A 23,416-nucleotide genomic window follows, 5' to 3' on the forward strand; every position below is an offset into this window, starting at 1 on the left:
AAAAGTTTGTCAGAAGTGGGATTCGAACCCACGCCCGGAGAACCGGACTGCGACCTGAACGCAGCGCCTTAGACCGCTCGGCCATCCTGACACTTGGCGCAGGGGGGAAGAGTCAGAGTACTTGTAGCAGCAGTCGTTTGCTCGCGAAGTGACGTCAGAGGCTAGCCTCTCGCGAGGCTCAACAAAATGCTCACCTATGTGATCAATGCTATCTCGTTGCCGCTGTAAACGCAAAGCAAAATGCTACTCTCACATTCCAGGCCTGCCTTGTCCCCTTGCACCGCTCAAAAGCTTCGTTTCTAAATAAATATTCTTTTGTGTCGAAACCTTTTGTAACCCCTAAGCACACGAAAAACCCGTGTAATTCTCAGGAATGTTGGCTTTATAATGGGGATTCTTGCACGAATTCTCGGAATTCCCGGCTTTGGGTTATTACGGTTATGTATTACTCTGTTTTTATGGACAGCAAGATTCTCAATATTTGTGTTTTATCTCATGCGATTCTATTTCCGTTGAATTAATTTTGTTTGGCTAAATTAGCACACAGATTCTAGAATTAAGTAAATCATTTAGGGTGTTTTTGATATATTATTCTACATACGTGTCACTTAATTAATAAGTGAAAAGTGCGGTAAATTGCAGGATGGGTGAGGCGAACATGGTGGCAAAGTGCTTGGTAAGAATTTGCAAGTTATTGCCTGTGTGAGGAGGGCTTTCGCACCTAAAATACCGCCGGAAATGGCATTTCAAGAAAAAGCGACTTGGCTTTGGCTGCTGAGCCGTCAGCGCGAAGCGAACGCATTTGCATTACTTGGCGCGAGTGCGGCACCGGCTAAAGGCTTAATTCGCAGAGTACACGCGTTCGCCATCTTTTGTCCTGTTGCAAAAGCCGCCGGCGTCGGCACCACTCGGCACCGGCAGGTGGCGGGAAAACCGGTTCACCGGCGGCGCCCGGCACGCTGGAAAAGGCGCCAAAGGTGAACTCAAGGGCAAAACCGGTAGAAAAATCGCCACTTTTGCAGCAAATGCCCGGGCATTTGGTTTCACGATTCGTTTGATCTCGGCCAGACACGAATCACGAATCCTCGCCGATTCCACCGGTTTCCGGCGTCCCATTGGGATTTTCCCGATTTATCCTTAAATGAAATAAAAATAAATAATCATTTCGCTGGGACTGCACTGCACGCACGAGTTGGCGTCTCGGTCTCGAGAGGTGGAAACATCCGCTCGTCGAAGGCTTGCTTGCTTGGTTGGATGTGGATGCAGTGTGTAAAATAAAAGCACTAATTTCTTTCTCCGTGCAGGCATTATTTTCGTACACCTGAAGGCAGCCCAAGCCGCAGCCGCCGCCACTGGTTCACTGACCTGAAATTACGGAGGCCTCAAAGTGTTAGTTGCACCTGCTATGCAGCTGCACACTCTCTTCTTAATTATGTCCGGCCGATTGATAATACTGATTAGATCAGGAATTTTTTAAAGGCAAATCGATGCGAAATTGTTAAAAGCTTACAAAATATCCGGTTTAAAATTTTTTTATTTTATTTTAATTACGAGCTGAATTTCCAAATTTGCCATCTCGGCAATTTATGGATTAAATAATAGACTAGAAAATTATGCGAAAGTTTTTTTTTTAAATTAAGTAGATTAAATTGGAATTTCAGCTTAATTATAAATTCATTCTTAAAAGGTGCTGATTTAGTCTGCTGGCCATTTTTTCGCATGAATTCTGGTTTGTTTGTGCTGGGAGTCTCATAATAATATAGTGCTCGTGCACGATGAGCTCATGGCGTTTGAATCACGACGAGTGCATCGCGCGCGCGAGAGAGAGAGAAAGAGAAACCGCCGCGTTTTCAGCCTGTCTGCCTTCTCGTCGTTCTCACGACACGCGTTAAAATGCCTTTGCTCTCTCTCTCTCTTCGCTGGTCGGATCGCTTCATTTCGATTGCTGATGCTTGGAAAAGAGCCGAAATTACTTATTTGCTGTTAGGATGTCAGGGGCGATAATGAGCAAATCCCTTTGACACGCATTGTTTGTTCGCGGCGGCGGCGGCGTCGTCGGCGGCAGAGGAGCGGCGGCGGCGGCGGAGAGTGAGAGTCGTGCCAAAGCCACGCACGAATATCGATCCAAGGAGCATGCTCCTGTTTCAGCCAAACTCGGCCCTTGAAATTACGTGAATCGTCCTTCTCGGAAAAAATGAATTGAAATTCGAGTTGCTCGTACCGCCTTGTGTGTGACATTGACGCCGCTTCTCAAAGGCATCGCGGTGCGTGGCTCATCAATCAATCATAAGGGCCCTCTATTGACCGGCGAGCGGCAACAGAGACGCGATTCGGCTCCATTGTTGTAGATGGCGGGCGCGGCGAGCGAGCGAGTGCCGTCTCGTCTCATTACTCACATCATGCATCTGCACGGAATGGTTCGAAAAAAACGACGGGCTAATTTAAATAAAATTTATTTTGTCAGTATCATGTCTCTTAGTTGACCAACCAAATACTATTACGCCCCACCCCCCTTCCCTCCCAGCCCCAAACAAGTGTGAGACGATAAAACACGAGAAGTTGCTTTTAATCAGTAATGTTAATACCTGAAGCAGCGTTTTTGGCTCCGTCTGGATCGATATTGGCCATTGTCGTAAGTAGTGCGATTCGTTCGATTCGTACAGACAAGTATGCTCGGACATTTACAAAATTACACAGTGACTGCATGTGAACACACCTAACATAAATGCCGTTCACAAACGATTCGCCGAGCAGGGCATCCTATTTAGCCTGGCGTGTGCTTCCCTACCAATAATCAGTTCCAAAACAGAGAGAGGTCAGGTCGCTCCACTTTTTCATTATTTTTCATTTACTCCAGAGTTATAACGTTCGTTTTTGACGATGGAAAAGATGTGAGAAAGCAAAGAAAAAGAAGCGTAGGTTTTGAGTGGTTTTTATTGCCTCGAAATAAATAAATTTAAAAAAAAACTCATCTTAATACCAAGGCAGGCTGGATTGATTCGTCAAATGCAAAGATCAGTTTTATTAAGAGGTTTATTTTGCAATATTTGGGAGAGACCTTTGTACAAATTACGTCTTAGAATTTAAAAAGTCTAGTCTAGGCATTTCTCTTAAATCTTTCTTTCTTTTTGTTTGTGTTTCTTTAACTACCCAACCTTTTACAAAATAAAACATGAATGAAATGACAGTGGGACGTGCTTGCTTGCGAGAGTACAAAAAATAAACGGTGGAAAATGAACTTAGGAGAAAGCGAACCCACGTTCAAGACACGAGAGACTGCGCGGGCCAGAGGGCGGGCAAAACAAATAATCGTTGGCTTGCAAGAATGATGGATGATCGATTTTTTTCATTTTTCCATTTTCACGTACATGTGTGTGTATGCGTGTTGAGTGTGTGTCTATTTAAAAAAATTATCATCTCCCCATACAAATATCTCAAAATTTGTTGCTTTACATGCTAAGTACTTGAGGGTAGAGAGTGGGCAAAGAACCAAAGTGACGACTGGCTGTTTCTGGAGTGCTGATGGTCCGCGGAGGACGCGAGCGTCGAGTCGGCGGCCGGTTGTTTGACTGTTGCGGCGGCGGCGGGCCTGAGGGTCCGTCGGGTCCTGCCAGATCCCGACCAACCCTCTTGCGCGACCCTTATTGATGAGCAGGCCGTGTGGCGGGCGGGCGGGCGGTTTAAATTCGTGGAACTCGCTTGCATCGTCATACAGTCGTTCGCACAACTCGCACAATTAACACTCGGACTCGCGTGATTCAACAAGTTGAGAGTTCTCCGACCCGACATCTCGACGACGCGCGCGCGTTTGAGAGTCTCGAAACAGCAGCAGTGTTGCTTGTGATTGACGTGGTGGTGGAGGTGGTGGTAGTTGTGGTGGACGAGGCGGATGTGTGAACGGGGTACATTTCAAAGTAACATAAATAACGCGATGGTGGCCACTCCGTACCCCCAAGTGCAGGGGAGGGTGGCAGGTAAATCAGTCCATGATCAGGTGGTCATGGTACCAGTGTCTGTTCTTTCGAAATTACTCGTTAACTTTTTGAACCTTATGCGTCGTCATCGTCGTCGCCGTCTTCTGCCTCCCCTTCGCCCTCGCCGTCTTCATCTTCCTCCTCTGCACGATTGAAAATAGAGAAAAAAGACGGCAATTAGCGATTAATTAGTCCAATCAATTGAAAGCCTCCTCACCTTCACCCTCGGGAATTTCTTCTTCTTCGTCCTCATCTTCTCCTTCTACATCCTCCTCGTCTTCCACTTCGTCCTCGTCTCCGTTTTCCTCCTTTTTCTGTTTTTTGACGTCATCGTCTTTGTCCTGCAACACGAGACACACGTTGGAATTATTTTGATTTCCATTTGCATCACAACAACATGGAGAGCGAGCAATTACGCCTGAGAGCTGACTGACTGACTCGAGTGAGTGAGAGAGAGGAAGCCCGAAAAGACGAGTCAAGCAAGCGTTTGCGGCAATGGTTTCACATAAACATCGCGGCCGCTTCGTGTTTCTGCTCGCTTTATGATAAATCAAGCGAGCGAGTGAGAACCGAACGAGTATCGGCTTTTCCCGCTCTGCGACTAGCCTCGCGCCGGGCCGCCGAAAGGGGGCCGGCAGCCGGTGGCGACTCCACGCGGCACACGGCGGCTCGGCGCGAATTTCGGCGGCCCGGCGCGAGGCTAGCGACCCAGACGCCCTCCCGTTGGCTGCCGCCGCCCCCCACCACTCCGCCGGCCGGCTTCGCTGCTTTTTCACCAAATTTTCTGCCAAGCTCCGGAAAAAGGGGATTCGCGCCAATTCCTGGCCGACCTGACACGCCGCCCCCCTTCTCCCCCGCGAAATAATTGGAAACAAAAAAATTTAATGGTTCAAATCGGCAACGGCACCTGGCGGGCAGGGCGCGTGCGCGCGCGGATAAAAAATCGGGGCTCGTGTTGTCGAATAATGAGCAGATGTCCCGTGGCCCATTTATAATAACTCTGACGGCGGCGGTGGCGGCTGAGGCTGGCTCGTGCCGTCGAGCAGCCGACAAAAACGCGACCCGCCAATTGAATTATCAAAATCGGTCCCTGCCGCAAACAGATTCAAAGCGTGCGATGAATGAAGAGGCAATCGATAGGCCAAAAGAGGCGCCACCATTCAAACTCGTACACGAATGGGGCTAGAATAGTAAAATAAAAATACGTGTCAAGGGTAAACGGGGGAGATCAGCGAGTGAGCAAGCTGTCGCCACGAGTACCCTTTTTTAATTTCCCTGCGTGTATCATGGGATGCGCCGATATCGAAAGCGAATCCCTCGAATGTCACAGGTCTGATTTTAAATACAACAATGGCGTCCAAAGTGTAAGAGCCTTTAATAAAAAATAAAAATTTCATAAAAAGATGCAAAAGCCGATTGGAAGGGTGAAGCATAATTTTTGATTAATTATTGCGACGGCGGCGTGCCCATCTGTTGCATAGTTTGCGGCTCACCTGGTGCCGGCTGGCGGGCTTAGCCAGGTGCCCTCGCGTTCGCCCGGCACGCCACGCTTTCCCGCCAATATGGCGAAAACGTGAATGGCCCCGCCGAAATTTCATTCCCCCCGCGTGATGCGAGTGAAAAAGCAGCTCGATGGCAGATTGCGATCGGATCGCGATTGAAATGCAAGAGGCGCTTGCTTGCCACAGCGTCGCCGTCCTCCTCGTGATTTTCTTTTTTTTCTTTCTTTCTTTCTCGCTCGCTTTCACGCAAATTCAACCTGTTGGATGCACGGCCCGAATTATTGCAGCGTGTGTACGAGATAAGCCAACGGCAAATTTAATTAATTTCCGACACACGTGTGCTGCAATTTTCATTACCGCCATTAACATAATCTGATTTGCGGGCGGGGTGTCGCACACTGCGTCAAAACAAGCAAATTTTTATTTTTATTTATATCCTGTCATAAAAAAAATAAAAACCACCCCCCCCCCATCAAATGAGTGGATCAGGCCGGCAATAAAAAGAGAAAATAAAAAAGATCTGAGTTGCATGGAGTGCACGCGGTCAAAGGCTGCGAGATGCAATTAGTCGGCGAGTGCGAGTGCACACAGTCATCTCGAGGAAGAAAGGGAAATAATTCATGCCGGCGTCGCCGGCTTTCCAAATACATAGCAACCACGAGGTCCAAATAGAAACCAAGCACACGCGATAAGTGCCGGCAAAAACAGGAAAGTCGAGGTAAATTTTCTAAAAATTCCATTTTAGACCGAAAGTGATGCGATTTTTTTGTTAATTCGGCCAGAGTGCCGAACACGCGGTCGAACCAAGTTTGTTTAAGATCTTTGGTTCAGAATTATCGATTCAAAAGATGGCCTAGCCTCGCGCGCAGGGCTCCCACAATAAAAGACCGCCATGTTCAAATATGAAGCGAAACTAGCCTCGCACCGAGGCGCTCGAAAATAAAGACGCGCGCATGTATTTCAATGTGAATAATACGCGATTTCACAATGAAAACAAGCACATTGCACAACAAACGTTCGCAATTAATCAGAACTGGAGTTGGCGTGCGAATGACACCGGCTGCGCGGCGAAATTCACGCGGAAAATCGAGTCGGGCCGAAACGCCGGCCGGCACTCACATGGCATGACTGTAGCGTCCATTGCCTTTACCGCGCAAACACGCTCGCAGACCGCAAAATAACTTGTAATTCGCTCCAAATCCTCTTTAAACCGGACGGAATTTGCTTCTAGCGTACAGACTCGTCTCAAAAATTGAGTTTGAGCGAAATTTAGCACATGCGGCGGATGGCCGCCATAATTCCACTTTGAAAGTTTGCTCAATGTTTTCCGAGGGGCATGCGATAATTACCTCCGCCGGCCTCTTTGTTCCCTTGATTTCCGCCTTGGCGTCGGCGACAACCTTCTCGTTGTTCTCCTTAACGTTCTCGACGGCCACTTCGGCGTTGTTTTCTGTGGAACTCATTTTGGATTTGGAGTTTGTGTGAGGACTGCTGGAGCGACACTGAAGTTGTGCTGCCAAATGCCGGTTCAAAAATGAATATGGCGCGCATAACGCGGGTCAAATCAAACTTCGCTGCCATTGGCCGACGCCTCCCCTCCACACCGTCCTGGAAGACCACATCTTTGCAGATTTTCGAAGGTATTTTCGCCATTAAAACTAAAAAAAGTAAGAAATTTTGATTTAAATTTTGTTCTAGATGATAATTCGGTTTTCAAACGCGTTTAGGGGAAATTAAATTTTAATAAACTTCACGCAAGAAGACGTCGAGTTTGGTCGGGTGCTTCCGCTAAATCGAAAATCCTTACGGCAGAGGCACCTATCGACAGTGGTTGGAAGTGAATGTTGAGTTCTGTCGGCCGGTGGACCATCTGTAAAAATGGTGAGTGTGGCAGGTTTAGCTTTTCATCTTTAATCCTCAATCATCTTGCTTCTAAAAGCATTAAAATCAATCCCGTTAGAAACAATCATATTTCTAAAATGTTAATCATGTATTTTCCATAAATAATTTGACCCGATTGGTTGTAAATGGTGTTATTCTTGTACATAAACAAACCGAGATGCCCGATGCCGCATGGACTTGAACAACATGTTACTATTTTCTAGGTTAACGTCCCGAAGTCGAGGCGGACTTTTTGCAAGAAATGCAAAAAGCATAAGCCACACAAGGTGACACAGTACAAGAAGTCGAAGGAACGTCATGCGGCTCAGGGCAGAAGACGTTACGACAGGAAACAGCAAGGTTTCGGCGGACAAACAAAGCCCATCTTCAGGAAGAAGGTAATTCCAGCCACGCCGCATATTTACCAAATTTACATTATTATTTATCTTGTTTATTAGAATAATTTTTAAAGCTACAGAACTCAAGGTTTAATTTGCCGTAAAATTAGTTTTTATATTATTAAGCCATTTTTTCTGGTTCCATTACGTCTTGAGTATCATACATACATAATATTTTTATGAAGTTTACAATAATTATTATTGATTAAGAAGCTATGAACACTACCTCTCAAGGTATCTAAAGAACATTTTTGCCTGTTCTAGAGAAATGAAAGTGTTTTGCTTCAATTTATTATTTTCCTTGAAAAACATAAAAAGCAAGTTCAGACTTTCCAAGCTCCAGGAATTGCTAGCTGGCATTTATTTATTTTTGCCTGTCACGCGTTTTACCGTTCTGCTCACTGGCAGCAAGAAGGAGCGTCCAATTTCATCTCGAGTTCACTTACTACCTTCACAGAGCATGGTTTCTCAGGATATAAATTCCAATCTAATTTTGAGAAAAGGGCTGTTTAACGGACTGTCGTGTTGGCTAAGAGACACGCGGTCCCCCTTGCAGCCAAAAGCAACAGAACCGCCTCATAGTACCCAAAAGCTTTGCACAGCCTTTGGACCTCCTGGCATTCGACACTCGCACGCAACATTTCGCACCACCTGTCGTGGTGGTTGTGTGGTCGCTAATTGTTAACACCTGCCAATTGCTGTTTTAGGCAAAGACAACCAAGAAGATTGTCTTAAGGATGGAATGCTCAGACTGCAAATTCAGAAAGCAGATCCCCCTGAAGAGGTGCAAGCACTTTGAACTTGGAGGAGACAAGAAGAGAAAGGTAAATTGATAATTTTTGCAATATTTAACGATACGGAAAATCGTTCAGTTCATAATTCCTCTATCGGAAACGGATTTTAATATTTAGGTACTTTATTTTTGTGGAATATTTGAGGAATTGGTTCCTATATTGAATTAAAAATTCCCTCCTTGCAATTATATCAAAGGATGAATTGCAAAATAATTAAATTATCCTTGAATTGGGATTAAGAGGAGTTTGGATAATAAATTGGTTGACTACGACTGATTTTGGTAACCTGTGTAAGAGAAAACTAACCCTTTTTTAATTTTTGCCCACAGGGACAGATGATCCAGTTCTAAATGCTGTTTTGAAGGTGATCCCTCTTTTTCTGATTACGACTTGATCAACAGTTTGACCATATTTCCAATAAAACTCAAGCTGCTAAAATGTACAGAATTTAATTTAACATGGAATACCCTTGCAGGCGTGTCACTTATACTTAGATAATTTAGTCACTATGGTTGACAATTCGATTTTATTTATTCTAAAAATGCAGGGCATTTCAAAGCCAATTTAACTCAAGTTTGTGGCCGATGAAAATACTACCTAACATCGTTTTTGTGTTATATTTTGAGCAATTCTTCAATTTTAGAGAGTAATCTCACAATCATAAACAAATTTGCAACCCTAGATATTATCACAATCGAGAAGCCGTTGAAAGCAGATCTTTACAGGCCAACAATTAAGAACAGTTAGCAACGTCGACTAAATTGTTTGTAAAATTTAGCAACGGTTGATCTCCGCAATCAGTTATAATAAACAGAATAATTCCAAATTCCTCAAAATGATCAATGATTTTTCACATGATTCCAACCCCTTGTAGCAAACTTTCCATTGATGGGCAAATCATGAGGAAATAAATCCCTAAATTGTGAAAAAATTGTGGTTTTGCAGAATGCTCATGAAGCAAAAATATTGAGGCAATATTGTAAACTTCTCCCTCATATTTGGATAAAATTTCACTTAAAGTATTTGTCGCAAATATCTCAAGCTTTAGTTTAATCCGAATCGTCATCGCTGGACGTGACAGACGTTTGTATCCTCTTTGGCACCCTTGGAATGGACTTTGGATTGCTGAAAAGGAAAATGAGTAGAAAGAGAAGCATTATTTGAAATTCAATTTAAACTCACTCTAAAATGGCAGGGTCTAGTCCTTCTGATTGCATTTTGAGTTTGACTGCCTGAGGAGGAACCCCGAATTGGACCATTTTGAAAAATTTGGTGTAGGCCGGATCAGGCTCCGTGCCATCTTCGTCATCCGGCGCTGGGGCTTCATCTTGTTTTTGTATTATTTGTTCCACCTTGGGAGGCGGCAGCGGCGGCGGCGCCTCTAGCACTGCGACCTCTGCTTCTGCTGTCGTAGTGGCGCAAGGGACAGGCTCAACAGGAGGAGTAACAACTGGCAGGGCGTCCAGACCAGGGATTGAGGCGAGCTAGCATTTAATTTATTCAGATAAACTCCTTGCTGGACGTAAATTTAGGTACCTTTGCTTCTAGAATGCACAGAGTGGCGTCCATTCTTTGCAGTTTTGGTCGGATTATACTTACGTGGTTGCGGCCAGCTGCTGGTGTTTTTGGCCACGCCCACAGCCGTGTGGAAATCGTGGCAACACTACAGAGTGCACTCTACGTTCACGTAGTTGAGCAAATGACACAAGATGGCAGATGAGTGCACAAAACGAAAACATTCGTCACATGAGCAAAGCGCGGCAATTATTGCCAGCAGCTTAGGACAAAAGGCTGAAATTTAATAACTGTTTTATAATTGTAGAGTGATTCTTGCTACACTTGAGTTTGCGCTTCATTGTGTAGCGATATAATAATTATTGTTATTATTAAAAATCTAACTTAATTCGAGTAACTTCAGGACCAGAATTAATTTTTCCTCCCATGCAGCTTGTTTAAAGAGGAATGATACTGCAAAAGCCCTGAAAATGCTTGTTGCCATTGCATAAACACATCCCTTAGGATTCATTTAAAGCCTAAATTGACCTACGAAGCACTGTATTTTTTTAGAGTATTCGCTGGAAAGTTACCGTACTTTTCAAATAGTAATTAGTGTCTCCTTACTTGAAATCTGATTTAATTTCAAAAAAATGTTTCCCTAATAAGTTGCAAACACCGTTGGACAGATCTCGACAGGAATCGGAATTTGCCAAGAAAATATATGTTAAAGCACTCGAAATTTTTGAGAAAATAGGCAAAATTTGAATTCTTGTTGTAGGAATGTCAATTTTTTATTATTGCAAATTGTTGAACATCTTGTTTATCGATCAATTGCTTATGTCATCCAACAATAATTCAAATAATTTTCAATAATTGCCCTGTAGCATTCCACTTTAATCGGCTCTTTAAAACTGGACTAATATGTTGCTGCGGTGTGCAAAACATCAAAAATAAATTAAACTGTAAAAAAATCTTTATTAAAAAATGGTAACGATCAAATTAAAGTACATATCGAAATATGTAAAAGATTTTATAGTTATAAATAAGCAGTGGTTATCGGCAATCCCCGCTGCCAGAGCGAAACGATATTGATTTCTATGTTGTATCAACTGTAGAATTAAATATATAAATTATAAGAGACAGGGTGATTGACCAACCCTATTGATAATCGCTAAACGCCATATGAACCTTAACTAATAATGCTGAATGTATCCTTGGCAAGATCTTCCATTACTAACAAAAAATATCAAACTCCACACGCTGATCGACGCGCGTTAAGATACTATTCAGTACGCCTCCTGCATTTTCGAGGTACATATCATCCAAATTTGAAAAAACTTGACACTACATCAACTAATTCTTTCCTCGCAGACACCACACGCGTCAGCCGGACATAGAATTTAAAAAAAACATTTATTTCCAAGTAGACGCGACATGCCAGTCATCGCATGACGCTTGATGCGTGACGCGTGATGCCTTTACGGTGACGCTATACGAGTCTCCGCATGACGCTACTGGAGTTATTGCATGACGCTACTGCAGTACCGCATGACGCTACTGCAGTACCGCATGACGCTACTGGAGTTATTGCATGACGCTACTGCAGTCATCGCATGACGCTACTGCAGTACCGCATGACGCTACTGGAGTTATTGCATGACGCTACTGCAGTACCGCATGACGCTACTGCAGTACCGCATGACGCTACTGCAGTCATCGCATGACGCTACTACAGTACCGCATGACGCTACTGGAGTTATTGCATGACGCTACTACAGTACCGCATGACGCTACTGCAGTACCGCATGACGCTACTGCAGTCATCGCATGACGCTACTGCAGTACCGCATGACGCTACTGGAGTTATTGCATGACGCTACTGCAGTACCGCATGACGCTACTGCAGTACCGCATGACGCTACTGCAGTCATCGCATGACGCTACTGCAGTACCGCATGACGCTACTGCAGTCATCGCATGACGCTACTACAGTACCGCATGACGCTACTGGAGTTATTGCATGACGCTACTACAGTATCGCATGACGCTACTGCAGTACCGCATGACGCTACTGGAGTTATTGCATGACGCTACTACAGTATCGCATGACGCTACTGCAGTACCGCATGACGCTACTGGAGTTATTGCATGACGCTACTGCAGTACCGCATGACGCTACTGGAGTACCGCATGACGCTACTGGAGTTATTGCATGACGCTACTACAGTATCGCATGACGCTACTGCAGTACCGCATGACGCTACTGGAGTTATTGCATGACGCTACTACAGTATCGCATGACGCTACTGCAGTACCGCATGACGCTACTGGAGTAATTGCATGACGCTACTGCAGTACCGCATGACGCTACTGGAGTTATTGCATGACGCTACTACAGTATCGCATGACGCTACTGCAGTACCGCATGACGCTACTGGAGTTATTGCATGACGCTACTGCAGTACCGCATGACGCTACTGCAGTACCGCATGACGCTACTGCAGTCATCGCATGACGCTACTAAAGTACCGCATGACGCTACTGGAGTTATTGCATGACGCTACTACAGTACCGCATGACGCTACTGCAGTACCGCATGACGCTACTGCAGTCATCGCATGACGCTACTGCAGTACCGCATGACGCTACTGGAGTTATTGCATGACGCTACTGCAGTACCGCATGACGCTACTGCAGTACCGCATGACGCTACTGCAGTCATCGCATGACGCTACTGCAGTACCGCATGACGCTACTGCAGTCATCGCATGACGCTACTACAGTACCGCATGACGCTACTGGAGTTATTGCATGACGCTACTACAGTATCGCATGACGCTACTGCAGTACCGCATGACGCTACTGGAGTTATTGCATGACGCTACTGCAGTACCGCATGACGCTACTGGAGTACCGCATGACGCTACTGGAGTTATTGCATGACGCTACTACAGTATCGCATGACGCTACTGCAGTACCGCATGACGCTACTGGAGTTATTGCATGACGCTACTACAGTATCGCATGACGCTACTGCAGTACCGCATGACGCTACTGGAGTAATTGCATGACGCTACTGCAGTACCGCATGACGCTACTGGAGTTATTGCATGACGCTACTACAGTATCGCATGACGCTACTGCAGTACCGCATGACGCTACTGCAGTCATCGCATGACGCTACTACAGTACCGCATGACGCTACTGGAGTTATTGCATGACGCTACTACAGTACCGCATGACGCTACTGCAGTACCGCATGACGCTACTGCAGTCATCGCATGACGCTACTGCAGTACCGCATGACGCTACTGCAGTCATCGCATGACGCTACTACAGTACCGCATGACGCTACTGGAGTTATTGCATGACGCTACTACAGTACCGCATGACGCTACTGCAGTACCGCATGACGCTACTGGAGTTATTGCATGACGCTACTACAGTACCGCATGACGCTACTGCAGTACCGCATGACGCTACTGCAGTCATCGCATGACGCTACTGCAGTACCGCATGACGCTACTGGAGTTATTGCATGACGCTACTGCAGTACCGCATGACGCTACTGGAGTACCGCATGACGCTACTGGAGTTATTGCATGACGCTACTGCAGTACCGCATGACGCTACTGGAGTTATTGCATGACGCTACTACAGTATCGCATGACGCTACTGCAGTACCGCATGACGCTACTACAGTATCGCATGACGCTACTGCAGTACCGCATGACGCTACTGGAGTTATTGCATGACGCTACTGGAGTTATTGCATGACGCTACTACAGTATCGCATGACGCTACTGCAGTACCGCATGACGCTACTGCAGTCATCGCATGACGCTACTACAGTACCGCATGACGCTACTGGAGTTATTGCATGACGCTACTACAGTACCGCATGACGCTACTGCAGTACCGCATGACGCTACTGCAGTCATCGCATGACGCTACTGCAGTACCGCATGACGCTACTGCAGTCATCGCATGACGCTACTACAGTACCGCATGACGCTACTGGAGTTATTGCATGACGCTACTACAGTACCGCATGACGCTACTGCAGTACCGCATGACGCTACTGGAGTTATTGCATGACGCTACTACAGTACCGCATGACGCTACTGCAGTACCGCATGACGCTACTGCAGTCATCGCATGACGCTACTGCAGTACCGCATGACGCTACTGGAGTTATTGCATGACGCTACTGCAGTCATCGCATGACGCTACTGCAGTACCGCATGACGCTACTGGAGTTATTGCATGACGCTACTGCAGTCATCGCATGACGCTACTGCAGTACCGCATGACGCTACTGCAGTTATTGCATGACGCTACTACAGTACCGCATGACGCTACTGCAGTCATCGCATGACGCTACTACAGTACCGCATGACGCTACTGGAGTTATTGCATGACGCTTCTGCAGTCATCGCATGACGCTACTGGAGTACCGCATGACGCTACTGCAGTACCGCATGACGCTACTACAGTACCGCATGACGCTACTACAGTACCGCATGACGCTACTACAGTACCGCATGACGCTACTGCATTTACTGCATGACGCTACTGCATTTACTGCATGACGCTATTTGATTCTCCGCATGTCAGTTCTGCAGTTACCGCAGTAGCGTCATGCGGTACTGCAGTAGCGTCATGCGATACTGTAGTAGCGTCATGCAATAACTCCAGTAGCGTCATGCGGTACTGCAGTAGCGTCATGCAATAACTCCAGTAGCGTCATGCGGTACTGCAGTAGCGTCATGCAATTACTCCAGTAGCGTCATGCGGTACTGCAGTAGCGTCATGCGGAGACTCGTATAGCGTCACCGTAAAGGCGTCACGCGTCACGCATCAAGCGTCATGCGATGACTGGCATGTCGCGTCTACTTGGTAATAAATGTTTTTTTTTAAATTCTATGTCCGGCTGACGCGTGCGGTGTCTGCGAGGAAAGAATTAGTTGATGTAGTGTCAAGTTTTTTCAAATTTGGATGATATGTACCTCGAAAATGCAGGAGGCGTACTGAATAGTATCTTAACGCGCGTCTATCAGCGTGTGGAGTTTGATATTTTTTGTTAGTAATGGAAGATCTTGCCAAGGATACATTCAGCATTATTAGTTAAGGTTCATATGGCGTTTAGCGATTATCAATAGGGTTGGTCAATCACCCTGTCTCTTATAATTTATATATTTAATTCTACAGTTGATACAACATAGAAATCAATATCGTTTCGCTCTGGCAGCGGGGATTGCCGATAACCACTGCTTATTTATAACTATAAAATCTTTTACATATTTCGATATGTACTTTAATTTGATCGTTACCATTTTTTAATAAAGATTTTTTTACAGTTTAATTTATTTTTGATGTTTTGCACACCGCAGCAACATATTAGTCCAGTTTTAAAGAGCCGATTAAAGTGGAATGCTACAGGGCAATTATTGAAAATTATTTGAATTATTGTTGGATGACATAAGCAATTGATCGATAAACAAGATGTTCAACAATTTGCAATAATAAAAAATTGACATTCCTACAACAAGAATTCAAATTTTGCCTATTTTCTCAAAAATTTCGAGTGCTTTAACATATATTTTCTTGGCAAATTCCGATTCCTGTCGAGATCTGTCCAACGGTGTTTGCAACTTATTAGGGAAACATTTTTTTGAAATTAAATCAGATTTCAAGTAAGGAGACACTAATTACTATTTGAAAAGTACGGTAACTTTCCAGCGAATACTCTAAAAAAATACAGTGCTTCGTAGGTCAATTTAGGCTTTAAATGAATCCTAAGGGATGTGTTTATGCAATGGCAACAAGCATTTTCAGGGCTTTTGCAGTATCATTCCTCTTTAAACAAGCTGCATGGGAGGAAAAATTAATTCTGGTCCTGAAGTTACTCGAATTAAGTTAGATTTTTAATAATAACAATAATTATTATATCGCTACACAATGAAGCGCAAACTCAAGTGTAGCAAGAATCACTCTACAATTATAAAACAGTTATTAAATTTCAGCCTTTTGTCCTAAGCTGCTGGCAATAATTGCCGCGCTTTGCTCATGTGACGAATGTTTTCGTTTTGTGCACTCATCTGCCATCTTGTGTCATTTGCTCAACTACGTGAACGTAGAGTGCACACTGCAGTGTTGCCACGATTTCTACACAGGTGTGGGCGTGGCTAAAAACGCCAGCAGCTGGTCTCAACCACGTAAGTATAATCGTACCGCAGTTTTTCCTCAAACTTTTGCAGCTTCAATTCGCTGACTGTGGCGAGGTTGTTCAAAATTGACACGGTGTTGGTGATGAATGAGTTGACGAAGGCCAGGGTCCGTTTTTGGTTGATGGCAGGAATCTATATTAATTAATTAAAAGTTGAAAATGATGCATAGACTTGTTTACGTAGGTACTCGCCTCGGCAAAATTTACTCCTGGCCCTATGAGAGCCATCTCTTCAATATCCATTGCGTCGCTTTACTCGCTTTAATAATTAAACAACTAGTTAAGAGTGACTGGAATCACCACAAAGAATTTTTGTTGACATCTACGCCCCCCTCGCTCTCGCTGCTCGTGACCACTCGTGACTGACTGACTGGCGACCAGCTCTGGTGCTGCCACCTGCACAGCGAGAGAGAATTATTCTTGGCTATGCATAATATGCAACCTGCTGGGCTTACGAGCCGAGCGGCACAGCATGATGCAAAGTAAATTTGAATTTTTAAATTACGTACAAAAGTACAGACCAAAATTCCTGTCCTGCGAAAATATCATGGTTGGTGACGGTTGGTCACGATAGAAATTTTCTTCAAAGAGAACTGGGAATTGGATGTGTATCTTACATATCTTAACAAGCTTTAACGTCAGCGATTTTTAATTTTAGAATTTTAGTTTTCCATTTGTATTTGTTTGCTACAATGGTTCCAAATAACCGACAATTTTGAAGCACCACACATTTTTTTGTTTTAATGAGAAAAAATGTTGGCTTCTGTGATTTTAAGATTCAAAGTGAGTTGATTAATGGAAAAATTGTTGCATAGTTCAAGTTGATGAAGACGAAATTATTTTTAATCGCCATAGCAGAGGTGAAAGGTACAGAATTAGATTTTCTTTGCCATTTTTCCCTTGTACCGGACCTTCTATTCAATTAAATGTGATATTATTATCGAAACAATCATGTACTTGATGCCGCCATAATGCACATCACCATGAATAAAATTTGCTGTGAAAAGTCCCTGCAGCAAGTGTGTCAACTCATTTAGTTAGTCGCACCGCTCGGGGCTTTTCCCATCTCATCATCTTTTCCATTGCTTTTGCTTTTCTCGTCCCAGCAAAAAATGCGAGAGAATTTTTCTGCGTCGAGCGAAAAACATGCGCAAATTTGAGTGCTTCGTGTGCGTCGACTGCGCACCGCAATCTCTGCGATTAAATTCATTGCATTTTCATTTTTCGTTTAAACAAAATTTATTCATTTTGTTAGAGATGCACAAAAATAATCCAATTTTATTCAAATGTCTGCCGAGAAAAAATAATAGACAGTGTGTTTAGAAACTTTTTACTCTTACTCATCGTACAAGTTTAGTGCTGCATTAATTCGAGAAGAGAGACGTGCGCGATTAAAAATTCCCTTTAGACTGGCGCAAAGTCCACTTGCATAAAACCGCGATGCACGAGATGAAACACACATACATTTTGTGTGCATGCAAATTTCAGCGAGCCAGCAGACGAGAGAATAATGACTAATGCACGTAGTGAATTTTCAAACGTCAGGCGCAATAAAACCGCTTTTGCTTTGACTCTGTTCGCTTTCATTCGTGTTTTGTTTTGCGGCATGCAATTACCGCCGCCCGCGACATCCTTTCTTTCCATCATGCATGCCCAATTACAAAGAATTTACATCTCACAGAAGCGTTGGAAAATGTCCATCGTGTAATTTGCGATACAATTTTGTCTTTTGTTCGGTGCGTTTTGTTTCTAAAATAAATAATATGATTACTTAACAAGGGCATTTTTAAGACAGCCATCATCTCATTTTTAGGACAGGAAAGAAAAATGGTGTTTCCACTTCGGTCTGCTTTTTTCATTTTATTTTTAGAATGTTGTAAGGGTGCGAAATAGCTAAGTTGGACGGAAAAATGTAAGGCCGTTTTCCCGGAAAATTTGGGTGCTTACAAAATTTAGATTATCTCATCGAGCTCATAAATATGAAGTTAGAACATTAAACATTGATCTTACAGATTTAATGGCATCTACTAATCACCAATCACACAAACTCATTCAAATTTGCAATTCGTTTGATCTGAGCCTTGTAAATCACACAGGCGCGACGAGAAAACCGAGTAATTTAGTCCGAGGAACCCTTATAGACCACTTATTTTTCAACATGGCTGAAAACAGTCAATATGAAATACTAGACACCCATTTTTCTGATCACAAAGCGGTTTTCGCCAAACTAGCAATTCCAGTAACAAAAAAAGTTGATACATTTGTATTTAAAACAGTTTTCAAGGAGGAAAACTGGGGCCGCTTTGTAAGCCTCTTACAAAAAGAATCATGGAAGTGCATTTACGAAAAAAGAGACATGTTGAACGTATACATAACTCTTTGCGAATAATTGAAAATTTTAGTCCAATTTCAAACACTGTAGGATGTAGTAGTAAGAAAATACATTTTTTTAATAGGAGCGGACTCCTTTTTAGTGCACTGTTCAATTATGAAAGGGGGCCCTTTATTTCAAAATCGTTGCATTCTTCAATCTAAAACTGTGGAAATCTCATAAAAGAGAGATAGATAGAGTTGGAGGTTGGAGGGCCGGCGTTGAGGCAATAAGGCATAAGCCACGCGTAAGGGAGAACTGATCCGGGCCTCGTAGATTTAGCGCGACGCATCGAATTTGAATAATCCGGTAGCGAGGCGTCGACACAGCGCTGGCTCGAAATTGACGTGTCTCGTTCGTTGCAGGCTCGTTTGCTCGTGCACACACACGCACACACACACACACACTCATAGAGACGAGAACAAGGCCCCGCCGCAGGACGATCTTGCTCAGCAGTTGCAGCAGAACACGCGGCCTGAATATGCGAACCGAGAAGAGGTCAAATAATGCCTTCTCGTAGCCGCAAATTTGCCTAATAAAAAGAGCGACGTGTTAGTGATCGTGATCGCTATTATTGAGTCGCAGTCAGCATATTTGCTCGCGCGCTCTCCGCGACTCAGATTTCTATCAGTGAGTCAGGCACTCATGCAAGAGCCTTCGGCGAGACATTTTGCCGTCTGCCGTCTGCAAAAGCGATACGGATACAAGATCTGCGCTTGTTAGTTTATTTCCTTCTGCGTTTACTAGGGGAAATTAAAATTCTGATTGCATAAGGATTATCAGATCATTTTCATGAGAAATGGGAAAACTGCACTCGAAGCAATACTCATTTATTGGAATTGCGCAGTCGATCATTATTCCGATCCAAGGAAAACTTTCCGTGTTCTATAGAAGTCTTGAACTTGGCAGCATACAGTTATACACTCGAGCTAAATTTACCAACACGGAGCATTCAAGAGTTTGAACTGCAATGTGATGTACGGAATTTACGATGAATTGAAAAAAATGCGGAGAGCAAATTCTAAAAGTGCAGGCTAATAATTGTTTACTCTCATCTAAGCCACAATACAAATATAGTTCAAGTCAGAGTCATAAATATATCGATGAGTAAAAGGCAACAAAGCTAGTGGAAAACCGACTGAATTGACCGTATGGTCATCGCAATGCACCCGTCCTTGTTTGATTTTGAGGATTTGAATCTACGTTAAAGATTGACGAAGTTTCTGAGCATACCAATCAATTCTTGTGATTGAATTAGGTGAAGTGTATATTTTTCCGATCAAAAAGTCCAGCGCGACGTGTGAGCTTTTTTCCCGCCAAAACAATATGAATGCGAGAAGTGCGCATACGTCATAGCTGGCTGGATCTACCAAAGAGAAGTCATTCGCAAAGGCGGTCTCTCTGCAAGTGCTCAAACCAGCTCTGACGCATGCGCAGTTCTCACATATAATTCATATTGTTTTGGCGGGAAAAAGCTCTACTTGTGGTACGCACGTCGCGCTGGACTTTTAAAAAATAAAAAATTTGAAATTTGTTAATCTGATGTAGATCAAAAAACTAGGTTAGATAAGTAAAAATCTGGAATGGAGTTTTGCCTGATTTTTCATTACAAAAAAATAGAAACTATACAAATTTGGTACTTTTCCGTTTTTTTTTTAAATTTGAAAAATGTAACCACTCGAGGTTGTTTTCATGTTGAATATAATTAAAACCAGCCTAAAAATTAATTGTTGAATACAATTAAAACCAGGCTTCATCCTCGTTGTCAAAAAGAGAAATTCGTCGTTTTTATTCCTCGACCAGTTTCGACGTCATCACATACGTCCTAATCATGAGTTACAATTACAATCAAATACAACAATGTCACATCTAAAAAAAAATATTAAAAATTAATTGTTTACACGTCCAAATCTAAGCTTCTAATGGTCAGACTTTAAAAAACCGCACACCAGAAGACTCGTCTCAATCTCCCCTAGATAGCGAAAGCAGTCTAATGGTGCCACCCCTTCGCACCCTAAAAAAATTAATGAAAAGAGCAGTATTTTTAAATGCACAACTCTTGGAACCCAAGTGTTATTTTATTTTGCCGGTCATAAACCCAATACTGCAATCTCTTCATTGACTACAATCAATATAATGATCACAGAAGCCGATCTCAAGCAATCTCTTTCGATCATTTGTGTGAAAAGGCGCAATTAAAAAGGTCTTAAAATGTGCACGATCAAAGGCATTATATCGATTGTGCATCAACGAGCGGCGCGACGCTCTTCAGGGGAGAAAATAAAAATTGGAGCACCCTTTCTTTGCCCGTGACCTGGGTGGTGAGAGCAAGAAACGCATGCGCTTGGTCAGCGCCGACCGTTTCGAGTCTGCAAATGCCGAGGACGGCCGGCTCCTCGTCAGTCAACGTCGGTGCTCCGTCGGATGCACACTCGCCCGCCAGACGCGCACCTCCCGCGCCCCACACACCGAACACGAAAACACACACACACACTCACTTGCTCGCCGCCGTCTCTGCCACTATGAGGTCCCGCACCAAGTTTAAGCTAAACGTTTCTGGATAAAAGGTCAGTGCCTGTCCCTACTTATTCGAAAGGTCACTCTCGCCTCCTGCAAATTTAGTGTGTTTGTTTACTCTCATTATAATTTTATTTTAAAGATTTAATGTTTCGATGTGAACGTGACAAAAAAAGAAGTTTTCTTATGGTGATTAAATCAGAAAAAATTGGATCACTCTGTACTGCTGCTTGAAAGCAATAACCAATTTGGAGAAAAATGTACATAAAAGTGTTTCCAATATATAAATAAAGTTTCTAAACAATTTCAAGTTTTTTTACTGACATTAGGCCTTATTTGAGAAATCTCTGACTTTCTCAAATTTTTGGTTCAAGGGGATCTTGAATTTCAAGTTTTGGTAATTTTAAGTTTTATCAAATTAGTCGTAGAACAAACTTTCTCGTCAAGTAAAATCGAATTTTCGAAATGAAACTCAACATTTTTACTGTTTAAATAGCCGTCTTGTTGAGCGCAAAAATATGTTAGAAATGTAAATATCTGGACTGGAGTTTTCCTTATTTCATATTAAAAAGAAAAATAGGAAAACTAAAATATATTCTTGCTTTTTCGCGTTTTCAAAATACGCTCAAATCTCAGCTTCTAATCATCAGATTTTTAAAAACCAGAGACCGTTAGACTCGTTTTAACTCCCCCTAAGATAGCTAGAAAGTATTTCATTCCATTATTCATCCCAGGAAAACATAAAATTTTACAATTTTTTGTTCTTTGCACTTAACTGCGCAGCGGTAATTAGTGTTTATCCTCATGAAACTACTTCAGTACACCACCGGACGTGAAGAAAAGTCGAACAATATGCAGTGTTTGTTCATGACTCTCTTGGAATCCGAGATTAAGTCGACGCCCTGTTTTTTTATTATGCCATCTCCGCAAGTAAAAGACGTTTTCCACCTAATCTTAGCATCTAATTATCAGATTTTCAAAAAAACTTAACACCGTGTTTGACTCTTTATGATCTTCTTTAGTAATTTCTTTTCAACTCCACAAAAAAAAAATGGGAAAATATATTTCTTGCGAGTATAGGGAACAAATGACACGACCTTTTTTTGCTCTTTTTATCCTTGTCCGAGGACCGGGAACGGCGCGCACTGCACTAGCACGAATAATGCTGAAACCCGGGTCCCAATAACACCGCGAACGCGTAACATGGGCGCACCAGGCCGCACAGGGACCCAGCCCACTCAAGGGCCACTTGCCTCCTTACTGGGCGCGTGTATTCAATCTTCTTTCTCACCCACAAAGTGCAAGAAATTCCAGGGATTAGTTTCAATAATTTATTCAATTTTCATACGCTTGCCACTTTAACTTAGAAAGAAAAACAATTTAAACAAACTGATCAAGAGAATCGAGAACGATTTTGTATTACAATCATTAAACTCCACTTTTTCAACTTCATTTCCATTTCATCAAGTGGAAACTTTCCGTCCGTCGTGTGCGCGGCGAGAAGTAACATCTGCGAAAATAAAAAGAAAAAAATCAAATCAAGGCGAACGTGTTTCGTGCCGGGAGAGAATTCCCAGGCGTGCTAAAATAAAGGGAGAATTTACCACTTGAAATTAAAAAGGGTCAATTCAATTTTCGCCAGGCCTCTTCACACAAACGAGGCTCGCGGCGGTATATGCAAAAGAAAATCCAGCTCGAGATTAAAAAGAAAAAGCAATGTGTTTGGTTCCTCTAATGATGCATCCCTTTAATTTAGAATTCAGCCGCGGCTGGTGTAACGAATCGCACCACGCAAGCACGCAAAACTGCCTGCACACTTGGAATAATGAACCACGCCGAATTTGACTTGTTAATTTCGCTATAAATCACGGCCATCTGCGCTCAACTAGTCTCAAACATGCAACCCCATTTGAATGCACGCGCCAAATTCGCAGGGAAATATAGTACTATATAGATTCAAATTTTTGGTTTATTACGGATCAGCAGGGCAACTGTGCCCCATATATATAGATTGCAATCATCAGCCAAAGTGTGTTTTTCGTGCGTCACATTTCATTTTCAGACCGTTAAATATCCCAGTGATATAGTGCTGTTGTTAAAAATTATCTTAATATACCATCAGCGTTTACGACTTACTCCAAAAATGTTAATTTAATTGTTTTAGCCATCCGTTTTATCCGGAAAAAAGCCGTTTTTCCAAACAACATGCAGAATTTTGTGCAAATTTTCTCAGAAATTGAAAAATCTCACGAT

The 23,416-nt window shown here is 43.3% G+C and overlaps 4 protein-coding genes and 1 non-coding gene across 6 annotated transcripts in view; 2 read left to right on the plus strand and 3 right to left on the minus strand.

Moving 5' to 3' along the window:
- Positions 1-7: 7 nt before the first annotated feature.
- On the minus strand, positions 8-91 carry TRNAL-CAG (transfer RNA leucine (anticodon CAG)). The gene has a single exon. It is a non-coding gene; the product is annotated as a tRNA-Leu (tRNA).
- A 2,825-nt stretch (positions 92-2,916) lies between these two features.
- Positions 2,917-7,017, minus strand: LOC135941233 (glutamic acid-rich protein-like). The gene is made up of 3 exons (XM_065486579.1): positions 6,826-7,017; positions 4,192-4,315; positions 2,917-4,117 (listed from the first exon to the last, which is right to left on the minus strand). The coding sequence occupies exons 1-3, from the start codon at positions 6,937-6,939 to the stop codon at positions 4,050-4,052; spliced, it is 306 nt and encodes a 101-aa protein (XP_065342651.1). The 5' UTR covers positions 6,940-7,017; the 3' UTR covers positions 2,917-4,049.
- A 182-nt stretch (positions 7,018-7,199) lies between these two features.
- On the plus strand, positions 7,200-8,987 carry RpL36A (ribosomal protein L36A). The gene is made up of 4 exons (XM_065486578.1): positions 7,200-7,357; positions 7,582-7,755; positions 8,463-8,579; positions 8,879-8,987. The coding sequence occupies exons 1-4, from the start codon at positions 7,355-7,357 to the stop codon at positions 8,897-8,899; spliced, it is 315 nt and encodes a 104-aa protein (XP_065342650.1). The 5' UTR covers positions 7,200-7,354; the 3' UTR covers positions 8,900-8,987.
- On the minus strand, positions 8,983-16,627 carry CCDC53 (Coiled-coil domain containing 53). Its single transcript, XM_065486577.1, has 5 exons — positions 16,468-16,627; positions 16,282-16,408; positions 10,086-10,123; positions 9,732-10,033; positions 8,983-9,674 (listed from the first exon to the last, which is right to left on the minus strand). The coding sequence occupies exons 1-5, from the start codon at positions 16,516-16,518 to the stop codon at positions 9,599-9,601; spliced, it is 594 nt and encodes a 197-aa protein (XP_065342649.1). The 5' UTR covers positions 16,519-16,627; the 3' UTR covers positions 8,983-9,598.
- A 4,316-nt stretch (positions 16,628-20,943) lies between these two features.
- The window catches only part of GABA-B-R3 (gamma-aminobutyric acid type B receptor subunit 3), a 71,483-nt gene continuing 69,010 nt past the window's right edge, over positions 20,944-23,416 (plus strand). For both annotated transcript variants that reach the window (XM_065484277.1, XM_065484280.1), the window contains exon 1: positions 20,944-21,213. The gene's annotated coding sequence lies outside the window, so the exon portion shown is untranslated. The remainder of the gene's footprint in view (positions 21,214-23,416) is intronic.

This window comes from Cloeon dipterum, chromosome 3, assembly GCF_949628265.1.
Source record: "Cloeon dipterum chromosome 3, ieCloDipt1.1, whole genome shotgun sequence".
Taxonomy (NCBI): domain Eukaryota; kingdom Metazoa; phylum Arthropoda; class Insecta; order Ephemeroptera; family Baetidae; genus Cloeon; species Cloeon dipterum.

Excerpts from the sequence above, each read along its gene's own strand:
- LOC135941233 (XM_065486579.1), bottom strand. The coding sequence starts at position 6,939 with ATGAGTTCCACAGAAAACAACGCCGAAGTGGCCGTCGAGAACGTTAAG. Across the intron at positions 4,316-6,825 it reads GAACAAAGAGGCCGGCGGAG|GACAAAGACGATGACGTCAA; the intron begins GTAATTATCGCA and ends CTCGTGTTGCAG. Across the intron at positions 4,118-4,191 it reads AGAAATTCCCGAGGGTGAAG|AGGAGGAAGATGAAGACGGC; the intron begins GTGAGGAGGCTT and ends TCAATCGTGCAG.
- RpL36A (XM_065486578.1), top strand. Across the intron at positions 7,756-8,462 it reads AGCCCATCTTCAGGAAGAAG|GCAAAGACAACCAAGAAGAT; the intron begins GTAATTCCAGCC and ends TTGCTGTTTTAG. Across the intron at positions 8,580-8,878 it reads GAGGAGACAAGAAGAGAAAG|GGACAGATGATCCAGTTCTA; the intron begins GTAAATTGATAA and ends TTTTGCCCACAG.
- CCDC53 (XM_065486577.1), bottom strand. The coding sequence starts at position 16,518 with ATGGATATTGAAGAGATGGCTCTCATAGGGCCAGGAGTAAATTTTGCC. Across the intron at positions 10,124-16,281 it reads AAAGTTTGAGGAAAAACTGC|AAAGAATGGACGCCACTCTG; the intron begins GGTACGATTATA and ends GACCAAAACTGC. Across the intron at positions 9,675-9,731 it reads CTAGACCCTGCCATTTTAGA|CAATCCAAAGTCCATTCCAA; the intron begins GTGAGTTTAAAT and ends TTTCCTTTTCAG.